At 32.5% G+C, this 24,945-nt stretch overlaps 4 protein-coding genes across 4 annotated transcripts; 1 reads left to right on the top strand and 3 right to left on the bottom strand.

The window, feature by feature from the left end:
- Positions 1 to 946: 946 nt before the first annotated feature.
- Positions 947 to 8,633, bottom strand: LOC145759485 (uncharacterized). Its single transcript, XM_082573321.1, has 24 exons — positions 8,351 to 8,633; positions 8,178 to 8,265; positions 7,722 to 7,871; positions 7,558 to 7,606; positions 7,329 to 7,480; positions 7,175 to 7,256; positions 6,896 to 7,053; positions 6,577 to 6,807; positions 6,350 to 6,418; positions 6,123 to 6,261; positions 5,934 to 6,057; positions 5,732 to 5,799; positions 5,452 to 5,648; positions 5,010 to 5,157; positions 4,829 to 4,877; positions 4,642 to 4,704; positions 4,482 to 4,543; positions 4,315 to 4,409; positions 3,764 to 3,955; positions 3,411 to 3,592; positions 2,918 to 3,041; positions 2,588 to 2,728; positions 2,260 to 2,508; positions 947 to 2,188 (listed from the first exon to the last, which is right to left on the bottom strand). Exons 1-24 carry the CDS (start codon positions 8,563 to 8,565, stop codon positions 1,193 to 1,195), a joined length of 4,023 nt encoding a protein of 1,340 aa, XP_082429447.1. The 5' UTR covers positions 8,566 to 8,633; the 3' UTR covers positions 947 to 1,192.
- A 2,329-nt stretch (positions 8,634 to 10,962) lies between these two features.
- Positions 10,963 to 13,617, bottom strand: LOC145759689 (uncharacterized). The gene is made up of 8 exons (XM_082573538.1): positions 13,529 to 13,617; positions 13,178 to 13,234; positions 12,731 to 12,869; positions 12,352 to 12,506; positions 11,946 to 12,116; positions 11,539 to 11,782; positions 11,299 to 11,400; positions 10,963 to 11,135 (listed from the first exon to the last, which is right to left on the bottom strand). The coding sequence occupies exons 1-8, from the start codon at positions 13,596 to 13,598 to the stop codon at positions 11,087 to 11,089; spliced, it is 987 nt and encodes a 328-aa protein (XP_082429664.1). The 5' UTR covers positions 13,599 to 13,617; the 3' UTR covers positions 10,963 to 11,086.
- A 1,043-nt stretch (positions 13,618 to 14,660) lies between these two features.
- On the top strand, positions 14,661 to 18,071 carry LOC145759118 (threonine synthase-like 2). Its single transcript, XM_082572871.1, has 11 exons — positions 14,661 to 14,787; positions 14,986 to 15,096; positions 15,565 to 15,759; positions 16,124 to 16,276; positions 16,345 to 16,466; positions 16,552 to 16,648; positions 16,802 to 16,947; positions 17,057 to 17,182; positions 17,331 to 17,464; positions 17,545 to 17,685; positions 17,761 to 18,071. The coding sequence occupies exons 1-11, from the start codon at positions 14,676 to 14,678 to the stop codon at positions 17,849 to 17,851; spliced, it is 1,428 nt and encodes a 475-aa protein (XP_082428997.1). The 5' UTR covers positions 14,661 to 14,675; the 3' UTR covers positions 17,852 to 18,071.
- LOC145759117 (alpha-(1,6)-fucosyltransferase-like) lies at positions 17,694 to 22,063 on the bottom strand. Its single transcript, XM_082572870.1, has 7 exons — positions 21,307 to 22,063; positions 21,104 to 21,227; positions 19,923 to 20,166; positions 19,581 to 19,833; positions 19,326 to 19,511; positions 18,884 to 19,034; positions 17,694 to 18,456 (listed from the first exon to the last, which is right to left on the bottom strand). Exons 1-7 carry the CDS (start codon positions 21,405 to 21,407, stop codon positions 17,995 to 17,997), a joined length of 1,521 nt encoding a protein of 506 aa, XP_082428996.1. The 5' UTR covers positions 21,408 to 22,063; the 3' UTR covers positions 17,694 to 17,994.
- Between the last annotated feature and the right edge of the window lie 2,882 nt (positions 22,064 to 24,945).

Here is a 24,945-nt window from a genome sequence, read left to right as displayed (position 1 = left end):
TTTTTCGTCAGAAAGTTCGTTTTTTACCCGATTTATCAAATTCAAGCCGATGATGATAGTTTACGTTTTTAGAGCCTTACTAAATAATTCTTTTTGCCATATTAATACAAATAATTACCTTCAAATAATATGGTTAAACTATCAAGTTAAAAAAGTCAAAGCGCATTCCTAAAAAGTAGAAACTCGAGTACCGACTTGTCGTCAGGTTAAAACTAAAAATCGCTGAAGCTGAACTATTTTATTAAAAAGTTGCGACAAAGAGCACTTTAGATTGTTAACTAAAAAAAGAGTAGGCATAAATTTAATAAAATAAGATGTAAAATAATATAAATTTTTAAAATACGTATATGAATTTGATGTATGATTGATTTAAAGTGGGTAAAATTGAACAAAAACTGGCACTTCGAGGGGATTTACCTTTGACGATAAGCTTTGGGGTGACGTCACATATTTCTTGCTCGTTATCATTTTCTATAGAAGGGTAATACCCAGCAAAGTAAATTTTTCCTCCATTTTGTTATACTTTGCGCAAATTCCTAAAGGGCATGGTATAAAACAATTTTAGCTTTTAAAAGCTTTTAATATACATGTATTCTTCTAAATAAAGATTATGACTTTTTTCGCATTACGGTATGAATTCCAAAACAGCAGCGTAAGAATTTTCTAGAATTTTGGTATGGAGAAATGTAAGTTAAACGGTCGTGAATTATACTTTATTTAAACATGAAGTTAATCAATTATGGAGAAGTTTAAGCGTGTACAAGTTACCAAATAGTTTATATATGGAGTCTAAGGCCCATATTTAAATGATTGTTTCGCTCAAATTCATCTACCCCGAACAAAATCTATATCCGTCTTCTAATTTAGTAATTATTATACCTATTAAGGCAACCCAATTTATATTTGACTCTTAAACCACAGATGTGAAAATTTGTTTATTGGCAGTGTTAATACAGAACAAGAAGAAGAAAAAACGAACACTTTTTATCCAATAAAATATGGAAGAGTTGAAATAACAAAAAAAAGACTGCAAAAATTCATTAACCCAAAATCTTAACTTAAATCAATCTAAAATTGAATTGGCTACATTCATAAATAAGTATTGTAAACTAGATTTTAACAAAGCAACTATGCGTTTGTATAGATAAGGTATAGATTTCATTTAATTTTAATCAGTTATCAGATCATACTTCTAATTACTTTTATCTAATTCTTTTTTTGATCCAATATATATTGTTTCGGGCTCTTCAATCTTTGTAACTTTAAAAGTATTCTTTGGTATTCCTTCTGCTGTGTCTTCTAAGTTTGGCTCTTTAATTGAGTTTAAGGTATTACTTGCGTTAATAGGCAATTCTTCGGTTGCCATTTCCATATTACTGTCAACAAAGTCTTTATCTGTCTCTTGAGGTGTTTCTTTAACATCGTTGGTCAAATAATCTGCAACATCATCGTCATTAGTCACATGACTTGTTGAAACAATATCATTGGTCTCGTCCTCTGCAACATCATCGTCATTGGTCCCACGACTTGTTGAAACAATATCATTGGTCTCGTCCTCTGCAACATCATCGTCATTGGTCACATGACTTGTTGAAACAATATCATTGGTCTCGTCATCTGCAACATCATCGTCATTGGTCCCATGACTTGTTGAAACAATATCATTGGTCTCGTCATCTGCAACATCATCGTCATTGGTCACATGATCTGCATCATCAAAATCATTGGTCTGCTGATCTGTTTTATCGTCTAACTTTTGAAATGTATCTTTAATATCCAAATCCATTTTTTCTTGATTTTCACCATCTTCTGTGACGTCATCTTCAACACCTACGCTTAGTTCTAGATTTTCCATAGGTTCATCATTTTGTAAATTCTCATTGTCCATACCTTCAGCCGTTTTCGCTTTTCGCTTTTGTGGCTTCTGTTTTCTCAAAGCTCTTCTACTAACAGAAGAAGTTGTCGCTAAAGTCTCATTACTCAAAGAACTAATAACTGGTTTGGTTGTGTTGCTAAGGATACTGGCGCGATCTGCCAACTTCGTTGCAAGACCAAGAAGACTAGAGGTAGATGTGATTTTTGGGGGTAAGTTTTTATGCTCATTTTTAGTTGCAGCAATATTAAGACAAGGTCTAACTTGCAAGTCTTTTTTAACAGGTTTTTGTTTTTCTTCAGGAAGTAGTGTTTTCTAAATAACAAAATTAAAGTTATGTCCAAATGGTATACATTAACATAGAATAAAAAGTTACATCAACTTACTGATTTTTCATAAATCCATTCCTTGCTATCGGTATTACTATCACATTCAATTTTATGTAAATCATAAGTTTCTTTATCCAGAAACCCGCTATTACAAACTTTACAAAAAGTCCAATTTGAGACAGTACTGGTACTGGTTTGAACCGGTTTTGGTAGGATTGGTTTGGGTAGGATCTTCTTTCCTTTATTAGTTTGTGTTGGTGTAGGGAAAATGACCTTGGCTTTGGGAGTCATGGTCACATTGGTATCCTAAAAAAAGATTTTCTATTAACTTATCCAATTTAGAAAAAAAACATTGCTAGAGTTAGTCAGAATATTGACAACTTACTGGTTGTTTGCTGTTTAACATTCCTGCCTTTTTCTTTTTGTTTTCAGCAATTAGGCGAAGGCGATGATTCTCATCGTTTTCTTCAATATAACCAAGATGATTAAATAACAAAATATTCTGTTTTAAACACATTTCCACTTCCTGCGAGTATTTAGATTTAAGTTATTTTGTCAATATTTTAAGTGGTTTGGTTACTTTTTTAGAATTTAAAGTCGTTTTGTAGGTTATATATTAAAAAGAGAAAAGTGTTTCTGTAGGTTGTATATTATAACTTATTACTTACACAAAAGTTGATGCCAGTTTAATAAGTTTTAAGGAAAAACCAGTTACCTTAAGAAGTTGTGCTGATGGTGCAGTAGATCTTTTAATGACAAGAAATCCGACATGTTTTACATTGTGCTGATGCTTTGTAAGTCGAGTTTTACAAACAGATGCAAAACCACACATGGCACATCTAGTATCAAATACAATAAAAAAATTTTATTACATTATACTTTATATATTTTTTTGAAAAGGCAAATCTCACTTTCTTAACAAAGAGTAACATTAGTTACCACAACCCAGTCCCGAATTGCCTTTGGCAGTTGGGATATTAGTAATTATAATTGGCAATTATAAGCTGCTGATAAGGTGTTGGCTAAGCTGGAGTTCATATTGTTTATATCACCTTACTCAAAAGCATTACAGCATGAAAGCAGTAAAAATCAAACCCAGGAGCTCATGTAATGAGACCAAGTGTTCTGACCACTTTGCAATGCTGCCAGTTATTTAAAGATATCTTTTTAATGCATATTAATTTTGGACATTGATAGAGAAGAAATACCTGAATGGATAATCCCCGACATGTTGTCTTGCATGAAAAGTCATCAGATTGATATCCTTGACTGCATATTTACACACATTGCAATACTTGTATTGTTTCTTTACAGTGAAAGGACGGTAGTAGTAGGGGATAATACCGGTGTAGTTTTTCGGGCGTGGGTTCATTCTTGGCTTTTGACTGTCCTGTTTGAAAGAAAATGTTAAAGCATTAAATTTTAATAATATAATTGTATTTCAAGATTTAAATTGTATTTTTTATCAGTCACCCTGACAGAAAAATAAACCCTATAAAAATAATATATGTTAAAGTAAAGACAGGTTGGGGTAAAAAGAGAATGAAAAAATAATATTTACTTCTTTAAAACAAGTTCGTTTGATGACATGATTTTTCATGTGGTCCAGGTCTGTAAGTTTAATTTTGCAGTTTGTACACGTGTAGTTGTTCGACTGATAATGTTCCCAAGCATGTTGGGCAAACTTCTCTTGCTTGACCAGTTCACCGCATGCATAACAAGTATTGTAAATTACAGATTGCTTGCATTTGTTCTGAGTAACAGAAAAGAATAAAGATTTATTTTAAAAAAAGTTGAATAATTTTTTTTTTATATATTTATTTATCCTTAATGTGGGAAGGTTGACTTCACGACCTAAACATATCATTAGAGTTGCCTTTAGCAGCTTGGGATATCATGGCTCGATAATTATAAGCTGCTAATTAAGTGTTGGTTCAGCAAGAGTTTATACCACCTATAGAGTTTTACTGAAGGGTGGTGCAGCATAAAAGCTGTGGAGATCAAACCCTGGACCTCATGTAGTGAGGCCAAGTGTTCCGACCACTACACTAGCTGCCAGTACTACACCATGCTGCTGGTTAATGTTAGTTAAGATGTCAGTTTAATACTTACAGCGACAAATGAATGATACATTAACAGGGTAAGCTTGCAACCAATAAGACAATCTTGTTTTAGTAATTTGGCAATATTTTTCTCTACATCGTAACCTAAAAATAATTATAAGCTAAAAATTTTAAATAAAATTCTAAAAAACAAGTTTTTAACAAATTTTAACTTACCAAGTATAGGATTACTGCGATCCATAACTTCTTTGAGCACTTTATTTTTAGGAATTTCATTTCTAAAATTATAAACATATAAAATAAAGTAAAAACATGTAAATTTTCAAGTTTTAATTTCTGCTGAATTTTATTTAAAATGTTAAGTTTTTGCACTTACTTTTCTCTTGGTGGACTTAGTGAATATCTTTTAGTTTTTGGAATGATTTTTCGTAAATTATGACTAAAAAAATGCAAAAAAATATATCTATTTACACAAATAACAACCATATATATATATATATTTTATTTACAATATTTATATTTGGTTTTTATTTTGAATAACCATAATTTTAACTACCACAAACCTATGGCTGTTGTCACTAGGTCTAACAAAAGGTTTCTCAATTTTTTGATCTAAAATGAATAGCAATTTTTATAGCTTGTTTAATAAAAATAAGTATATACCATAAAAAATAAAAAAGTTTCTTAATTTGTGAAAAATTGTGATTAAAAGTTGCATAAATTTATACAAAAGAATTAATTTACTATCAGAGTCTGAGGTATCAGAGTCGTTGGTTTCTGTTTTGAAGTCATCTTTTTGACTTATCATATTTCTTAAATGTAGTGGTAAACTATGTAGTGATTGATTACTGTATTGAGAAAGTATTGAAGGTCTGCTTTGAGATTCCTTGGCCTGCATGGAAAAGTAATAACGTAATTCTTTAAAAAATTTGGAAATAAATTTTAATAATAAACAAGTTTGTTAAATTAAACGACAGTAGTCGTAATATATAGCCTATACTTTGATGTATAGCCTATACTTTGAAGAATTTATGTAAAATACAAGAGGAAAAGGGGTCATTTAAGGTAATATTTCCACTTATGTTTCTAAAACCAATTAAGGATTTAATGTTCTTAAAATAAGGCTAGCTGCTAAGAGGTTGTTCTTTTAAGGGGTTCTGTAACAAACTATACAAAATATATTTACCTGAACGTATGACTTTAACTTTAGCAATGACATATCTTCCATAATTTTTTTCTCGTGGAATTGCGTCATTTTTGGCGAATACAAAAGTTCTTCTATTGCTGCTGCCCTGCTCACCAGATGATTAGATTTAACATATTTGTCCAAAATCAGTAACTGTTCCTGCAGTTTTTCCAGATTGTCTTTAGAAGTAGGCATACCTAGAAAAATTAATAAATTAGAAAATAACACTTAGCAAACAATTTCAAGTTGCAATAGTTTTTGAATTGTAAAACAAACTTACCTAACAATACGCAAAGCTTTGTTTTTTCTTGGTCAATAAACTCATATTTGTATCGCAATTTCAAACGCCTATAAACAAAATACAATAATCAATATTAATTTCTGTGTTATATAAATTGCTATTAAGAGCTTAACTATCAAAATAATAACTAGAAAAAAAAGGTTTCATATAATTCAAAGTTGACAGAATAAAATTTACTTACATATCTAAAGTTGTCTTGATTGCCGCAGTCAGTGATCCATGAGAAACAAATATTTGGTGGAAAGCTGTTGCCACTTGGTGGGGCACTCTGCCAAACTCAACCGAGCCAGGGGGTTTGGCGCCATCTAATAAAATAAATATATTTTTTAATTTAAGTAAACATTACGTAGAAAAAAAATATTGAACAAACCTGCAATAGTAGTCACCAGTTCTCTTGTACTATTTATATCTTTCGGTTTTTTAATGTTGTTCAACAAAATATTGTTGTAGTTGTTGATTATGTTAGATCCCGGTATGACCTTGATGTTATATTTTTTTCCATCAACATTCTAACAAAAAATTAATTTCAATTTTTGATTGAACTAAAATGGTATAAAAAACTTCTTTTAAATAATTTTAAATGTTTAAGTATCTAACCTGCATTCCTGTTGAAAGTATTGGTATTTCTTGTTTGGCTGAAGAGGTGTTGGTGTTAGTTATAACATTCTATAAAAATAACAAAATTATGTTTTGTTTTGTAGATGTGATAGGCAAGTAGTGTCAGGAGAAAAATTGCTTTAGAATATTTGTTAAATAAATAAATTTAAGGGGTGTGGTTGGGTAAAAAAAAACAGGTATGGGTGCTTAAAAAAATACCACTTTACCTGTAAAATAAGCTGCGATGGCCCGGTGGTCAAATTAAAAATAACCGGCGTCGACTTTATGTTAGAAATTGGGGTCGGTACATTTCCAATATTTTTGAATGTCGTAAAGTTACTTGTAGTTGCTTGGGTGGATTTGATTTGAATTGCTCGGTACTTAAGGGATTGGGATGTGTTTGTAGTGGTCAGGGTAGGAAAGTAACTCGATTGAGTTTTTGCAGCAATTGAAATAGGCTAAACAAGTGAATTGAAAAATTTTTAACATAATTTTATTTCCAAAACATGGATCAAAAAAAATTTATTGTAATTTAATTACAGTTACCTTTGATACAACAGCCAATGGTTTGGTTTGAATAAGAGCTGAGTTATTTTTGATTCTTTTTAGTTGTTGATTTGCTTTTTGACGGCAGCCTTCTAAAGCGCTGGTACCTAACTCAAGAGGTTTTATCTTCAGACTGGGCAGAATATTACATAACTTGCCTACATAAATGTCAAGCAATTTCAAGTACAGAATTTTTGTTTAGAATATGTTACTTTAGAATAGTATTTGATTGCAACAAGCTATCAAGCATTTTAAAATATCTTTTACACAATAATTTACCATTATGTTTTGCAAGAAGAGGGTGAATGATTGTTTGTTTAGGAAGTGGCTCCTCATCGTCTTCCCCATCTGATCCAACAACCTTTGAAAATATTAGTTTTAACAAAGCAGAAAAAGTGAAAATATTGATGATGATATCTTTACACAAACTTACCGATTTTCTTTTCCTTGTTCTAAGTCTCATTCTGCCAGTTGATTGTGTAGCTTCTGGAGTGTTGATGGCAAACTGAGACTTAGGGTCAAATTTAGGATGACAACCGCATGTAAAACATGGAGTAAAGCATAATTCGCAGTCTACAGTGTGCTCTACATCATAAAAAAAGGACTTTACAATGAAATGAATAACTCAGAATTTTAAACTCTGGATTTAAACCAAATCTTACCTGGGTACTTCTTTTTTTGCTTGTTGTCAATCAAATCAAATTTCTTCAACTAAAAATGCAATAAAAGGTTAATGAAAAGAATATAGTGCAGTAAATGATATTCTTTTTAGAATTTTGTGTTTAAAGGAAACAAAAATTAACACAACTCAAAATCTATAACTTACTGAAGTTTGTAAAGCATCATGTCTTGCTTGGTTTGCAGCATCAATATATTCGGTATCATCTTGCGATAAATTTCTCTTTATTCGATGTTGGTGAGGATTATTTGTTAGTAAACAAGAAGGGCAAGTCAATTTACAAACTTTGCAGTCATTCTAAAAATAGTAAAAATAAATATAAAAAGGTTTGTTATTATTTGTATATATCTTTATCCTTGATGTGGAAAGGTCGAATGCGCGACTTAAACATAAAGTAACATCAGATACTCCGACCCAGTCCCGAATTGCCTGTGGCAGTTTGGGATATTATAAATTATAATTTCCCAATAATTAGGCTGCTGATTAGGTGGGGTTCATACCATTTATAAAGCCTTACTTAGGGCGCTACAGCATGAGATCATTAGGGATTAGTTGGTTACAGTTTAGAGAAAAGTAAAAAATACAAAATATATGAATGCCTACCCCATGTGGCACAAAGTCAAACAAATCTGAAACAGGTTCATGAATTTCGTCTTCACTTTTTGCTAGTTTGTCAGCTCGTTCCTTGCACCTTAATCACATAATACTATTCAAATTACATATCCATAAAAAATTATACTTGGTTCATTTTTAAATAAAAGTTTAACAAAATTCACCAGCGGCACATTTTGGAAGGAAAAATTGCAACATGGTCATCAGAAATATCCACCCCTTGTTTTGATGCATCTGCAGCAAATGTTGGATATATTTTAAGGTTTGTGTTTTTTGATGAGATATCGGAAGAGTGAAAACCGCAAATTCGACACATCCTCGACAAAATCGAACGATGAAATTTAATGTAAACATCGTTACATTGATTTTTCGTTGACATAGTTTAATAAAAGATTCTTACTTTTTATTGGTATATTTTAAAAGACATATATACATTAGATTTTAACATTTTTTCTGTTAAACAAAAATTAAAGTTTAAACGAATTTGTAATGATGATAAGTTAAATAAAGTTGACACATTATTTTCTACATGTACAGTGTCAAAATGTAGAGTCTAATTTCTTAATTGTTTATCTTTAAGATCAGAAATTTAACCTTAAAAAACACACGTAATGTAGTTCATGACATGACAAGGATTTCAAACTGGCTTACAACTCTATTTGCTTCGTCTGTCAACAAAAACAAAAAGCCAATACCCCAAAATTCGATGCTGTACCCACTAATACACTAAATATCTGACTTAACCCAATTAAAATCTTGAAAATCAAAGTCAAAACCCCAAAAATTTATAACAACAATTAGTAAATCGATACCTGTTACATTTGTTTACATTTTTCACGTGCTTTTTCTCGCATGAGTAATTTTGGTTTGGACTATTTACCTTTGGTTAAGATATTAATTTTTTATTTGTTAGAAAACGGTATAACTATCTAAAGTTTTGTCGCAACTAAAGAAACCGTGGTGTCGCACTTTGTCTAGGTGCCGTCACGTGACGCCATTTTTATCTCGCGTGGCCGCTGATTGGTCTACAGCGCATAATTGCTCTTGCGGAGAGGCGCCAGCCAATCAGAAACGTCCTAAAAATAAACCACCGAAACGACAAGCGCAACGTGGCGCGCATTTTAGAGCGGCAATGTTATTGCGTTTGCAACTTACAGTAAATAGTTTGTTATCAAACTTGTCCTTGGAACTGTATTTACATTAAATAAGGCACTTTAGATGGAAAAGTTTTCGGTTATGAACATGATTTACAAACCTTATGAAGCAAAATAAACCCACGATTTACTTTCAACTAGTCGTGAATCACGTGACTGCACTCACTGCGCCATTGTTGTGTTGATATATTTGGTTGGATAAAGCGCACGTTTTGCAAAGGAGCTCTTAACTTGTCAAGAATTTACTGGGTTGCAGGTTTATACCAACCGTAAAAAGGTAATGGTTTTATTTTTTGTTAATTATCGTTTAAAAATGTCACACATGGAACATTGTCCACTAGTTCAACTGCTTTAATATTGCCATATAGTTTAAAATTGGCTAGAATTTTCCAACCACGTTACATAACAAGTATAGTCATAAAATAAAACCCTTAGTGTTAGATTTACAAAATAAAACAAAAGGCATAAACTACACAACTAATACACTTCCACTACACTAACACTAGCCATGGGCCCACTACACTTGTATATATTTTATTACAATCAACAAAGCTTTAAAAACATAAAAAATTGATATAAAACAGTATATACAACACAGTAAAGAAAAATTTACAACTTATTTTACAATATATCAAAATGGAAATACATATTTCCATATTAAGTTTTACTTAAAAAAATAAAAAATCGGCATTTTGGACGGGATATCAGAGGTTAGGGGAGTTTAATGTCATATTATTTGCTTAAGCCACATTTTTTTGTGAAATTCTACGTAATATGTACAAAGTTGCTAATCGGAAAATAAGTAATGCTAGTGGCGAGTATTACATGGCTGTAGAGATAGGGGGCGAGGGTGATATAGGCAGCGGAGGCAAATCAAAGTCCGGTGTCGTATAACTTGTAGGCTTAGGTGCTGTGTTGTAATCCCTGCCGCTGTTAAACGCTGTGAGGTTGCTGTTTTCTGTAGCGCTCGGTGAGTTAGGCTGAGAGTGGTGTCGCCCAGTAGACGAAGTTTCGTTCGGAACTGGATCAGTTTCTGTCAATGTCGGTCTAGGTATTGACCAGTCGCTTCCAAGCGCTGAGTAGAAGTCAGTTGTATACATGGGAAGGGGTATGCTCTGAAAACTTCTTTTGTGTTGATGGGATTGACCCCGTTTTAGGGGCGGAGTTCTAGTGGTATGACGTAATAACTGTGAACGGTCAGAATGCTTTCGACTTAATGTAAAAGAACGTGATTTTTTAACTTTGGTACTGGTTTTGTTCTGAGTTTTGTGCGTTGCGAATCCGCGGAGCCTTCCTTTTGCTGCCAACGAGGAGTCGCAACGACAAGGTGTCGAGTTAAGACGCTCTCGAGAATGGCCGCTAACGTCACCTCTACTACATACAAAACACGTCGAAGCGTTGTCGTATGTTGATGGCGCAATACTGGATAAGTACATAGAACTTTCGCCCTGAGAATGGTTGAAGGAGCTCGTGTCGTAATTCGACTCAATTGCATTGTAAGAGAGGCGACGTTCCAGTCGTTTTTGAACACAGCATGCTGTAACGATCCAAAGGACAATCAATACAACAAGGAAAATGGCAAAAATTACGCTGAAATAAAGAATCATCGAAGCGATGGGTGTGATGCTGGGGAATGCCTTGTCAGGTGCGAAAATTTTCTCCCACCAAACCACGTCTCGTGTAGATATATATTGGACTTCCTCGACTTCTGCATTTTTTGCTGAGGTAAGGTTAACAAAAGGTACGTCATTCGAACGGATTTCTGTTGTCATTGTATGACCGGGTATTAGGAAGACTGTAAAAAATAAATGCGTAACAAAAAGCAACATTTACTTGTGTATCGAAACGGTAAATTAAAAATAAACAGATTACAAAATTAACCATAAATATTGAACCTTATTAATATTTTTTAAAGCCAAGTAATTGTTCCTCTGTTTCAAATTAAAAAGGGGACTTACCTTAATTTGAAATAATGATATATTGAGAACGAAAGAAACAGCAGACAGCTCGTTCCACAAACGCCAATTACAACGATTTGCCAGATCTTTAATTTTCGATCTCTGCAATTCAACAAAAAATAGAATTAAATTTTAAAATCGGATTTGTTTATAGATAACTAAAAAACATAAACAGAATTAAAGTCGTGGCGTGACCTTTTGACACCACAAAAAATTACAAACAATACGAATGAAGTTTACCGAATGTCTTTACAATACGGCGGTATACGAGGCCACTTTTCACTTCGTACAATTTCTAAAATTTCAGGAGAAATTTCTGTCGAAGGATCCAAGCAATCTGGAGGATTTTTTGGCGAAGATTGGAAAAAACGAGCTTTCTTGGCAACGTTTTGAATAGAGATCAGTTTTGTTGTAACACGTCTGCTAGCTTTATTCTGTTTTGTTGAAAGTATATTTGGAACTTCGAACGACAAAGTATTGTCAACTGAAAAGTTAATAAAGCATTAGTATTTAGACTTTAGCTTGTTATATTAACAATTATTCAGCCCGTTTAATCTAACAATGTAGTCTATAAAATTAAAGCATTATATTCTACATTCTTTTCCTGGCAATATAAGCTTAAACTTTTAGTTTAAATAAGTACGTACCGACAGTACTCTCAGAAGAAGCTTGTAATCTTGCAACAGTATAAGTCCTAGTGTTTGTCTCTGTTGTTGTTATTGGTTGCTGTGACCTTGTCTTGTTTACAAAACCTGAGCTATTCGTCAACTTTTTGATCAAACCAACTTTGTTTTTGTTCGTCGAATCTCCCGGCACGACTATTGGATTAAAAGAGAAAGTGGTTACAATAATTACTGAGGATTATACGACCGAGTGACGTCATCACTAAAGTGGATGATTTGGGCAATTATTGTACTTGGAAACAATAATAAATATGCTTATTAACATCATGTTAAATTTGACATAAGGTAAGTGCGTTCTTACTATGGCATTGTTTATTATTTGCTTTAATTAAAATTAAATACAACTTTATAGTTTAGAAAAACTATGTACCGTTGTAGGCTATACGAAATCCCGCTCTTTCTACGGATTTGTCCGAGCTAAATCGAATTTCAACGCGGTTGGTTTTCGACTTTAGCTTGGCTGTTTCGTCTCTGCAGAATCGTCGTCGACCTCCGACTATGTTCGATATTTCAACGTAATCAAATCTACATAAAACTTAATTAAATTAATTCATATTTAGAAAAAATTACATGGGTTATTAGAGGATGCCTGTAATAGCTTACTCTTGTCCCTATATTTGTACAAACTATTTTAAGTTGCTAATTCTTTAAGATAGGGCAACTTTTTTTAAGTAGCTCCTCTTACTGAATCTTATAATTTATTTGAAATTAAAATACACAAAGCCACCTTGCCTTTACTTAAAACTTACAAGCAAAAATTTGATTCTTCTATTTGAATATCCACAAACGTTAACTGAATAATATCGCTTGAATTTTTCGTCTTTACAATCCACAAACAGTCTGCGTTGTTCGGGTACTTAACAGGGTAATTTGGCGACTCAATTATACCTTTAAGTAACGATATAATGTTATTTGTATCAATAACATAACGGATATCTAACGATTTAATCAATTAGTGAATTATTAATACTAACAGTTTAAATAGTATATAGTTAATATAACGTGTCTTATTAGATATAACGCGTATATTTAATGACCTACATTACATTAATATAACTACTCTGTAAATTACTATTTAAATCAAATACTTAATAAAAGCTGTATTTTAAATAGGTTTGAGCTATTTCAAAAAATATTTTTTAAATTTTCTGTTACATTATTTACTACAGAAATAAATAAATCCTTTTCATTTTTACCTCGTTTTTGATTTACAATTACGCCTCCACAACTGGACCTGGGTCGAGTGGCTGATCCTACAACAAATTAAAAACTTTGATATTAAAATCGATAACCCGCTGTTAAAATACCTGCGCGCACACAATTGCCACTTGAAGTAATTGGCTTGTAATTAGGTGCAGTGGAAAAAAATTAACATTTTTGCCGATTATGGGAAGCGATAATAAAAAATATTTTTTATGTTAAGACCGTAATTAAATGTAAAAATCGATTTAACAAAATGATTTTAAAAATGTTGTAAAGTTTACGTTAAAATACAAACAAAATTTTTCTGAATTAATTTTTTTTTAGGATTAATTTTCATGACTTACCTAACTCAAACTTCATTACTGAGAAAATTAAAAAGAAATAGACCAAACATTGTATTTCCTTTTGTAACATTTTTATCTGCCAGTTTATATTCTACCTTACCGTTAACAAATTAAAAGTGATTTTATATTGCCCTGCTTATGAATTTTGATGACGCTTATTGGCTAAGAAAAGGCATCTACAATAATAACAATAGAAAGCATAAATCAAGTAGCGGAAAGTATTTAACGGAGGGCGGTTTAAGTAACACTTACCTTTACGATTTCATAACTGCAATGGCCACTTCTCATTTAAAATAACCTACTTGTAGCATTTTCTTTCTTCAAAAGCCAAATCCAACCCTTTCACTTTCTACGACGCGCGTTCGACCTACTTCTCACCTAAAATTTGGCATCTATTTGCACCATATTGCTTAAAGAGTTAATTTTTTGTCCAGGTGTTGAAAGGCCCATACTTCGGTTAATATTTCGCCAATCGAAAGCTTGCGCGTTTGCGTTAAATTGGTAAGTGGTAATTAACTAAACCATCGGAGTTATTTTTGAAGTGGCAAAAACGTTATTTTATAAGATATTTTAATGAGTCATTCGTTACCTAAAAACAAACCACATAATCTATCATTTTAACATAATTAATCCAAATATAATTAAAAAATTTTGTGATTTATTTTTGTAAAATTTTGACCAAGTTATTACAGAGATTTAATTCCACATATAAAAAAAAAGTTTTTATATCTTTTAATTAATAAAACAGGTCTTAACGAGAATCACGTGACCTCGTTGATATGTTTATTTTGCGCGCTTATTGACATATTACACTTAGTCATTATGTTCAATGAAGCACTGTAATAAACAAACACAACGTGACCGTTACAGCTCATTGCCTCACAACAAAAAAGGCAAATCAAGCTTTCTATGCTACCCTTTAACTGAACACAAAATTGCAGTTGTCATATATTTAATGCATGTTTTAATAATGTATCATTTTTGTTAATTTATACACAGGAAATGTATAGGCGCAGTGTAAGCCTATGTATATTTCTCAATAAGAGTGTCAATAATAAGCTAAAAACAAATGTAGTTACAACTAAAAACTACTGATAATAAATAGTAATTTAAACCATTCTTGTAGCTTCAGAATATTTATTGTGTTATGGAATATGTAAGTACTAGAGGCGAAGCTAAGGGGTATAAATTTGAAGATGTGTTGTTCAAATCCTACGCAAGTGACGGGGGTATGTTTATGCCAACCGTTACGCCTAAAGGTGGGTATTTGTTCAAAAGTTTATTTGAAGAGCATATGGACTATAAAGCATAGCGCGGCATAGCATGGCTTGCACGCATCGGATATTGTTGTGTTGGTGTAAACGAGGCATATGGATATCTATGAGTCAGCTAAATCCTCATGTACTTAATTAATCTACATGCCCAAACGACAATTCTTGCATTTTTTATTTCCTTAGTGAGCATTAAGGACTTGCAAAAATGGAAAAACTTTTCCTATCCCGAAATTGTTCAAGAAATATGCAAACTGGTTGTAAGCGACGAAGAAGTTCCTTTCAAAGCACAAAAAGGTAAACAAAGCAAAGCTTTCAAATATCTTGTATTGTTAATATTGGCAACACTTGTTTCTAAAATTTGTGTCCTTTTATGCAATTTTCCTTTTCAAGCGTACTTATAAGCGATGTACGTGCTTACGCTTTGCAGACTTAACCGAACTTTACGTTTCCCGGGGTAGCGCGTATAGGCTGGTCACGTGACGTTTTTGCCTATAGGTTTTGACTAGAATTCTGGTTACGCAGCCCAGCCCTGTAATTTTGTGTTTTTTCTCCAGTAATAAGATTAGTCACGTGATATTTTTGGTAACTATTGTGGCATTTGTTATGAAGTTCTGGTTTAAAAGATTTGTGGTGTAAAGGTTTTTCTAAGCGTGTATCTTTGTTTAAGAATAACGCCCTTATTTGTTAATATAATTAGGCAGCTAAATACCGTTCAATCTAATAACATTATTTTAGTGGCAACTATCTTATTATTTTCTGTAGAAATTATAAAAGATGCTTTCAAAACCTTCGATACATGTGAGGTTGTTCACTTGGCAAGGTTAAAGAATGATTTGAATGTATTGGAACTGTGGCATGGTGCTACGTTGGCCTTCAAAGACTTAGCAATGACTTGTACAACTAGATTTCTGAATTATTTTCTAAAGAAACGTGGCGGTCGTTTTACAGCATTGGTCGGTAGGTGTGATTAAAGTATTTAAAACAAGATAATGCGTCTTTATAACCAAATTGTAAAATATAGTTGATAACTTCGTCTCTAGAGCATCACAGAGGTTAAAAAAGTTTAACAAAAAGTTCGCAGTTATCCGGCAGCGTGGTGTAGTGTAAAGAACACTTGTTACACCACATGAGGTCGTGGGTTCAACCCCCACTGCTCTCGTGCTGTAGCGCCCTTGAGTAAGGCGCTATGCTATACACGGTATGAACTCCTGTTAAGCAAGCACTTAATCAGCAGCATAACTACCGGGCAATTATAATCTCTATAATAACCAAAAAAAATATATATAAAAAATAATAATTTTACATTATTTTTTGCTTTTAGTTACTTCCGGTGACACTGGAAGTAGTGCAATAGAGGGTGCTAGAGGGATGAAAAATATTGATGTAGTTGTCGGGTTTCCTTATGGCCGAATAGATCGTCTTCAAGAACTTATGATGACAACTGTTCAAGAAGACAACGTGCACGTTTTTGGCTGTAAATCCTGTTTTTTTATGACTTTTTTTTACTAAGTAAAATATATATTCACAATCGATCGACTTTAGTTGACGGCAGCTCAGATGATATTGATATTCACGCGAACAAAATATTTGACGATAAAGAATTTTCGAAACGGCACCATATTGGCTCTTTTAACTCACTTAATTGGTGCCGAATTATGGTGCAGGTAAGTTGAATAAGATTTAATCTTACTATATAAATTTTGGTATTTGGTATAATAAAAATGAAATTTAAACAATGTTTTTACTTAGGTAGCTCATCATGTATATGCATATCTTCAAGTTTCTAATAACATCGGCGATCCTGTGGACATTGTTATACCATCAGGAGGGTGTGGGAATTTAGCTGGTGAAAACACTTTATATCTGTTTATAAAAAAACTTAACAAATTATTGAACCATTTTTCAAGTGAATACAAAATGAATAGAGTTTATATTTAAAGCCTTGCTTCTCTTGAGTAATTTTTATTGTTGATGTAATTTAAATGACCTTTTGTATTAGCTTGTGTCTTGGCCATTAAAATGGGAGTTCCCCTTCGGCCCACCTGTGCTGTTAATAATAACATTACCCTGCACCGTATTCTTCGCTACAACGACTTCAGACAAACCGACGCGGTGGTGACAGTAGCGCCATCTATGGATATAGCCGTAAATTACAAATTAATATTATAATTACATTTGAAAACTTTATAAAAAAAAATCGGATTACACTTAGGAATTTTATATTTATTAAACCAGATTTATGTGATTTATTCAGTTTCCTTATAATATTGAAAGAGTGTTTTGGTTATTGTCAAACAAAAATGGAGCCATGGTTAAACAGATTATGGAGGAATTAAAATACAAAGGCAGCACAAAATTACCGGATGATTTATACAAAGAGGCAAGTTGTACATGTACTTATTTATTCTTTTATGATATTCGTCTTTGAAGCCAACTCTTAAGCATAAGATAACAAAGCTTTTGGCTTTCACGTTTTCCTTATCCAATGATATAAAAACCCAAATGAAATATTTTTTTAAATTATGTAGTTATCTTCAACGTGTGGATCTTATGTTGCTGATAATGATTTGATTATTAAAACTATGCAAAGATGTTGGAAGGAGAACGAATATCATATCTGCCCTCATACAGCTACTGCTGTTGCATATGCATATCAAAACAGGTTTTACAACAAAATATATATCCCATGCTTCTGTAGTTGTTATATATATTACTTTATCAGTATAAGCTTATACATTTTAGGAACAAGGTAGATAAAGATACTGTGCCAATGGTATGCGTTGCAACTGCTGCGCTTGCAAAGTTTGCTAATGCAGGCAAGACTGCAGATTTACCAACAATGAAATCTAAGCGCATTGATGCAATGACTGGATTAAATTCAAGGTAGTGTCTCATAATTATCTTGCTTTGAAGATTTGTATTTTTTGATATATATTAACAACTTTTATGTTTTGAAAGCTATTTAAAGGTCGAAAAAGACGAAGATTTGACTCAGGTTTTTAGAGAAAGGATTTTGGATATTACCAAAAGACAAGAAGAAAAACTATAAGAGGGTTTGATAAAATGTTGAGCTAATGGAAACAAATTTCTGGGAGATTTTCTAAAGCTATATTTAAAGTTAATATAATTAAATATTGGTTTACATAGTGGTTTTGTTACACATTAAGAGATATTTATAATTATTTATTTATTTCATCTCTTTTTCGAAAAAAAATTCTTGGCTATTAATTTAAAATCTAAAAAATGCAAATGCGAAGAAAATAAAAATATGTAAGCACAAAAGCTTGCAATGAAAATAAAACAGATGAAACTGCAAAGTAAAAATAATTTGAAGTTCGACGAGTCAGATTGGAAGGGCACTTGAGATAGAGCAACATCAATTGTTTTAACTTTCGAAATTGGATAAAAGCCTTTGAGTTTTGTTCGCTGGTTTTCTCCATACAAGTAATGAGGTTTTGCATATTCGACTTTCGAAGTTAATCTATCACCAACTTCCAAATCCAATTCGTTTTCCGTTGCTTTTTGATGTTGTTCGATAGCTTGATAGATGCGCGAATAAGAACCAGCGAACTGATAGTCTGAGTCAATCGATAAAATACGTGATTCTGGGTCGTTGTGTTTGAGATGCATCATCTCGTAAAGTAAACGGCCAACCTGCACATAGACACAGAGAACAGGTCTTACATTTGTGTTTGTCAAATCACATTTAATATACTTGTTTAAGTTGGGGTAGTGGTAAGAACTCTTGCTACACCACCAAGAGGTCGTGGGTTTAGACCCCACTGCTCTCATGCTGCAGCCTCCTTGAGTAAGGCGCTATAGACGGCATGAACTCCTGCTAAGCCAGCACTTAATCAGCGGCATAATTACTGGGCATTTATAATCTATAATATCCCAAACTGCTAAAGGCAACTCAAGACTGGGTCGGAGTAATAGTTGTTACTCTATATTTAAGTCGCGCATTTGACTTTCCCACATCGAGGATAAAGACATATTGCCTTATCAAATAATAACATTATCAATGTCACAAATAATTTTTTTAAGTATTTGTTGCCATTTAGAAAAATAAAGATGTGCTTACATTAGATGTGTATGTACAAACAATGTAATCGCATTCCGATAATAAAAACACATCTAGAGTGATTGCCATCGACCCGTTGAACGAGTTTCTTTCATGAACTTGAGCATTCTTGATATTACGATCGTCGTAAATGAATTCGTAGTCTGGATAGCTAAAAAATCGAGCAATAAAATGTACACAAATTTGTTGTTGATAAATTTATAACATCTTGTTTAGTTTTATTGCGTTTGTACGCCTAAAATAATGACTGGTCATTTACTTAAAGAAAACTCTGCCTTGGAAAACTTAACTAGATGACAATTTAGCTCAAAAGTTTGTTTTATGATGTACACAAAACTGATAAATCTGTTTTACGGTTTGTTCTTTAGAAATATATAGACTCTCAATTAAGTTTTCTTTGGTTTTAATTAACATAAAGCCCCATAAAATATATTACACTAACCTTGTCCGGAGTTCGTTTATAGCAGACGGATCATCAGTTGCCAAATAAACTCTTCTAAACTTTGGTTCTTTATGGAAATGGTTAGAATAGTACTTGTCATACCACTCTATTACATGTATCATGTACTTGTCGTTTGACTGGTAAATTGATTCTTCAAGGATTTTATCAGTTCTTCTAATATGAATTCTAAAAAAGGAAAATGTGTTGGTTGGTTTAACATCTTATTTTTAATACTTTCAAACATTATAAACTCACCCGACTATTGGGTGTTGAAAATTAAGAATTTTCATTTGATTTTCTATTGCTTCCTGCGTCTTTTTAGTTGGCCTCATTAAATATTTGACAATCTGTCCTGTCCACCATACCGCAGGATCACCGGTAAAGTCTTTGTCTAATAGATTAAGTATTTGGGGAGGCACATGGCCAGGTTCAAACAGTGACGTTTGTTTTATATGAAAAATGGTTAGAATTACATTTTTGTCACTCGCGATTTCGGTGTTGTTTTGTGCTGTAAAATAAAAATATTAATTTTAGTTCAGCATAGCAAGTATTTTATCATATAAAACATCCCGAAGTGAAAAAAAATTTGAGAATTACCGTTCCATTGTACCTCTGCATCTTGAATTGCTTGCTGCCTGTATGAGTGGCAAGTCTCGGTTTCACGCTGAAAAAGTCCTTCTCCGTATAGAGATAAAAATGGAGCATCTAAAATTAGAGTGCGATTGGAAGTCACCGACATTGTCAGACATATTGCATAATAGTGAATTTGACATGTAAGCCCGCAGTCCTTATGTCCTACAAGACATATTGCCTTTCTTGCCGATTTGCAATCAGTTGGGTTCTGAAAAAATGTGGCAATTTGTTTAAAATACTTTGTAGTAATGTTGTCTAGTTTAATAACGTGTTTTTTTTTATATATATATTGTTATGTCCATTATCGATTTTATTAAAATTTTGAAATGATTTATTAGCGGGAGGTCACTTTTAGTGAGCTTCGGCGTTTCACGCTGAATCATTCGGCTTGATCCCAGCTGCGGGAGATTTTCACTCCCCATCGTCATTTATGACGCACTTGTTGTTCTGTTTATCGATAATGCTTTGTATTTTCTTTATTGTTTGTATGCGCTTTCTCCTATTTTATTTCGCTTTAAATAACTGGCAATATAGCTTTTGGTCAGTTCGCTGGACGTAAAAACTCATAAATAAGTAAGGCCGAAGTAAGGTTTAACACACAATTAGACTTTCGCTTTTATACTTAATTTGTTGATTATATACTTTATAGTTTGTGTTTCATGTCATATTTTTGTGTCGCATTTATTTCGCATTTCCTGTGGTTTCAATTCTGATTAAAAACCGCTTGTACAGATTACATTTGGTAGATTGAATCCTTGGGCAGGTTTTGGTAATAAGTTAGCGAGTTTGATTTAACACGACTATTTTGTGTATTTTAATTAAGTGTGGCTTTCTTATCGATGCTTATCTTTACAGCGTACTCTATTGGGGTTTAATAATTGTTTAAGCCATAGTAGGAGTGTATTAGATCCTACATATATATTATACGAGTTTACTGTAGTGAGCTACAAATAACTACCAATAAGTCACGACTGATTTTTTGGTAAAACGATTTAAGTATACCACAAATGACAGTAAATAACTTTCAACTAGTTTATACTACCATACATTTAAAAGCAACTTAACAACTAATTTTAAACGGGGCCTGCGGCAAAATATCCTTGACTTAACAAAATAACTATAACTAGATTAAACTTAGCGTTTACTTGTATCTTATGAATGGCATCTTGAATTGTATTTGTATTAATGCCTTTGTTCTGAATTTTCGGAAACTGTCCATAAACCATGGGGGGCTGGTGGCTTCTGGGCTTTATAGCAGGTAAAGTATTACTGTGGAAAAATATAGGTAGTTTAATATATTTACCTGATAACTTTTCGTTTAATTTTATACAGTACTTGATGCACTTACCTTGAATGATTGTTATGTTGAATAACAACATACGAAAAAAGACTTGCTAGAGAAAAAAGGGCTAAGAACAAATAAATTCGGCTATATCTTAATATTTTCATTCCAATTAAGTCTTTTCTAAAACTTATTCTAAAATTGTCCTTATGGTTGCAGCGCCTACACCATAGTCGTTGTATATATACAATCAGGATAAAGTTATTTAACAGGATATCGAATATGCTAAAAACAACTTCGGTTGGTTAGGCTTGGGTAACATCGCAAAATTTAAAGAGACTGCAAAAAAATACCGCAAAAAAGACTGCAAAAAAAGACCGCAAAAAAACCTTATATCATAATTAAAATATTTTAAAATGTCTATAGAACAGCCGTACTTGAAATACACTAATTTAACCTAAGCCAAGTTTATTTAAAAAAAGTCGATTCCCATTTAAAACAAAATCTAATTGAAATATTGTAACTAAAGTCACTCGTCTTGTATAAACTTATCTAGTACCTAAATTAAACGGGGACGCGGAATTTGAGGGAATGGAAAATGAAGGAACGGAAATTGAAGGAACGGAAAATGAAGGAACCGGAAAATAAAGGAACGGAAAATGAAGGAACTGGAAAATGAAGGAACGGAAAATGAAGGAACCGGAAAATGAAGGAACGGAAAATGAAGGAACCGGAAAATGAAGGAACGGAAATTGAAGGAAAGTGAAAAAAGGAGAGGCGGAATCTTAAAAAAATAAAACGCGGAAATTCCTTGACTGTTTATTTGTATTTTAGTCAATATTATTTTAGAAATAAACGGGCATTTTATAGAAGAGAGTTAGGGTATGCTGGGGTAATAAAAATTAACTCATTATCGCTCATCAGTTCTCAAATAAATGACAGTAATTCTAAATAAACAGTCAACGGTATTTCCGCGTTTTAGTATTTAAGATTCCGCCCTCTCCTTTTTTGCTTTCCTTCATTTTCCGGTTCCTTCATTTTCCGTTTCCTTCATTTTCCGTTCCTTCATTTTCCGGTTCCTACATTTTCCGTTCCTTCATTTTCCGGTTCCTTCATTTTCCGTTCCTTCATTTTCCGGTTCCTTCATTTTCCGTTCCTTCATTTTCCGTTCCTTCAATTTCCATTCCCTCATTTTCAGTCGACCCAATTAAACTTCCGTTGGTAAAGTTAGAGAACTTCAAGTCTTCGAAGTTATATATTTTTAAAATGTGCTACCATTCAGTTCAACTGAATTAACAATACCGTGGATTATACTTAAATATCTATTTACAATTATCGTACTTATTTTTTATTTTAAATAAAACGGGGGCTTCAATTTGTATATAGTCTATGTCTAATTTGGATTTTTACAAATTTTCTTACTCTTGAATTAGTAACGCTCGCTTACTTAAATTAACTAATCTTTTTTTAAACAGTGCACGGGTCTACTTAGGCACTGATACTACACACTTTTTTACCTACAGAATGTTTCCGACGGTTCTATTGTAAATTTGAAGTGACTGTTGTGACGAATTGTTTTTACAAAAGAAGTGTAATAGAACTCCTGAGATTAATATGTTAAAAAAACGACAGTTGAATTTGTGTTATTTTAGCCGTTTTCTTTTACGAGTGGCAAAATATAACCCTTTATAACATATAGCCTTCTAAACATAGGTTTAAAGGTGTAGGGACTGAGGTCAAGAAAAATCTAATCATAAAAAGTATCGACTCCTAAGGGTGCTCTTATCCAAATAATATGGCAATAACGTATAAAGTATAAGTCTCTAATGTCTAAAATAGGGTTTAAGACCCGTTAGAAATGGTCAAAAATAGCAAACCAAATCTACAGACAACATCTATTTATTAATCAAGCACGTTCATCACATAATTATCCCGAAAGTTACATTACACATATACAAAACGGTATTACACGTACACACTACAAAAATCTGGTTTCTAGGTTACATACATAGCGATAAACATAATTACGAGTACATTACACACAAAAAAACGTCTTTCGTATATCGACTACATCCTTTATAATGGTATTTAACTGTTAACTAATTCTAAATAAAAACTTGGCAAAGTAAAAATAGGTGTGTGTTTTAGGAACCAAAAAAATATACTCTGTCAGAAAATAAAATCGCGCAGGAAAAAACACAAAACGGAGAACTGTCAATCCACATTTTTACATCAAAAGGGTTACACTATTAACCCTTATTCTATGAAATCTATAGAATAATACAGTACGACTGAACAGAAAATTAGGCACAGCTTCCACTGGCTCTACATAACAAATAGCGACAATGTTTTACAAGGGCACGCGAAAAATATACAATTGGACCATGTTCAATATAATAACGAATAAATTTAGAGCGTCTAACTGCCTTATGGGCGTTAGACTTGTCCTTGAATGAAGGGGTTAATTTGTTTGTCCCCTTTATAACCTGTATATATTTAAATATACATAAATAAAGTCTCTATGAGTTTTTTCATATTAATAAGTCTTTTGTACGGTGTTTAAACCGCACGGGATGGTAGCGAGTTTGCACTGTTTCGGTTCGCCGAACGAAAGTTATTATTGCGCCTGTGAAAATGGGTTTCTTACGTATTTCTTTTGTTTGTTGAATCGGTTTCTTAGGTATTTCTTTTGTTTGTTGAATCAATATCAGTTGATTCTGGTTAATAATGTTCTGTTTTTGGTACCCCAGTGGCCAACGCTGTATTTTATTGTCCAAGGCCACCAACAGGTCATACGGTTTTCTCGTCGTTCGGTGTGAACCGGCATCAAGTCTGGTTTGAGGCTAGGAAAGCCTTGGCATTGGAATTGATGGAGATGCTAAGCGCTTTCCTACAAAGGATAATTTTTTTTATTTATTTATTTTGGTTTTTGGCACATTGATCAAAGTAAATAATAAAGGGGGGCTAGAAACTGTTGGAAAAAAACAGATTGATAGGAAACAAATGAAAACGAAATAAATGGAAACGAAACAAATGGAAACGAAACAAATGGAACCGAATTAAATGGAAAGGAAACAGATGGAACCGAAATAGTTGGAACGGAAACATTTGGAACGGAAACAAATGAAACGGATTTTAATGAAGCGGATTTCTTTGACGGATAATTTTTTGGCGAAAAAAAAAATTAACGGAAACAAATGAAAAAAACTAACGAACCTGAAACAAATGGAACGGATCTTAAATAAGCAGATTTTTTCGACAAATAGTAGTTTAACGGAAAAAAGAAAGCAAATGGTAAAAAGCTAATGGAACGGATCCCTGAAAGTGACTGTTGTGACAAATTGTTTTTTTACAAAAAAAGTGTAATAGAACTCCTGAGCTTATGTTAAAAAAAACGTTAAAAAAACGACAGTTGAATTTGTGTTATTTCAAATTAGTCGTTTTCTTTTACGAGTGGCAAAATATAACAATATATAAACTATAGCCTTCTAAACATATGTTTAAAGGATAATTTTATTTTTATTCATTTTGTTTTTTCGCACATTGATCAAAGTAAATAATAAATACGATATACAATTAATATTACAACAATGCGACGGGAAAAAATGACAAAAAAAAATTGTAAAAAAAGTTGGTGACTTTGTTTTACTTTAGATAACCTACAGGTTTAAATATTCTCCTTTTTGCTATAAAGTTCTTTCATAG

Source organism: Corella eumyota, chromosome 7 (assembly GCF_963082875.1).
Source record: "Corella eumyota chromosome 7, kaCorEumy4.1, whole genome shotgun sequence".
In the NCBI taxonomy this organism is placed as follows: domain Eukaryota; kingdom Metazoa; phylum Chordata; class Ascidiacea; order Phlebobranchia; family Corellidae; genus Corella; species Corella eumyota.
Note: the sequence above shows the minus strand (reverse complement) of the source record. Positions and strands in the feature narration are given on the sequence as shown.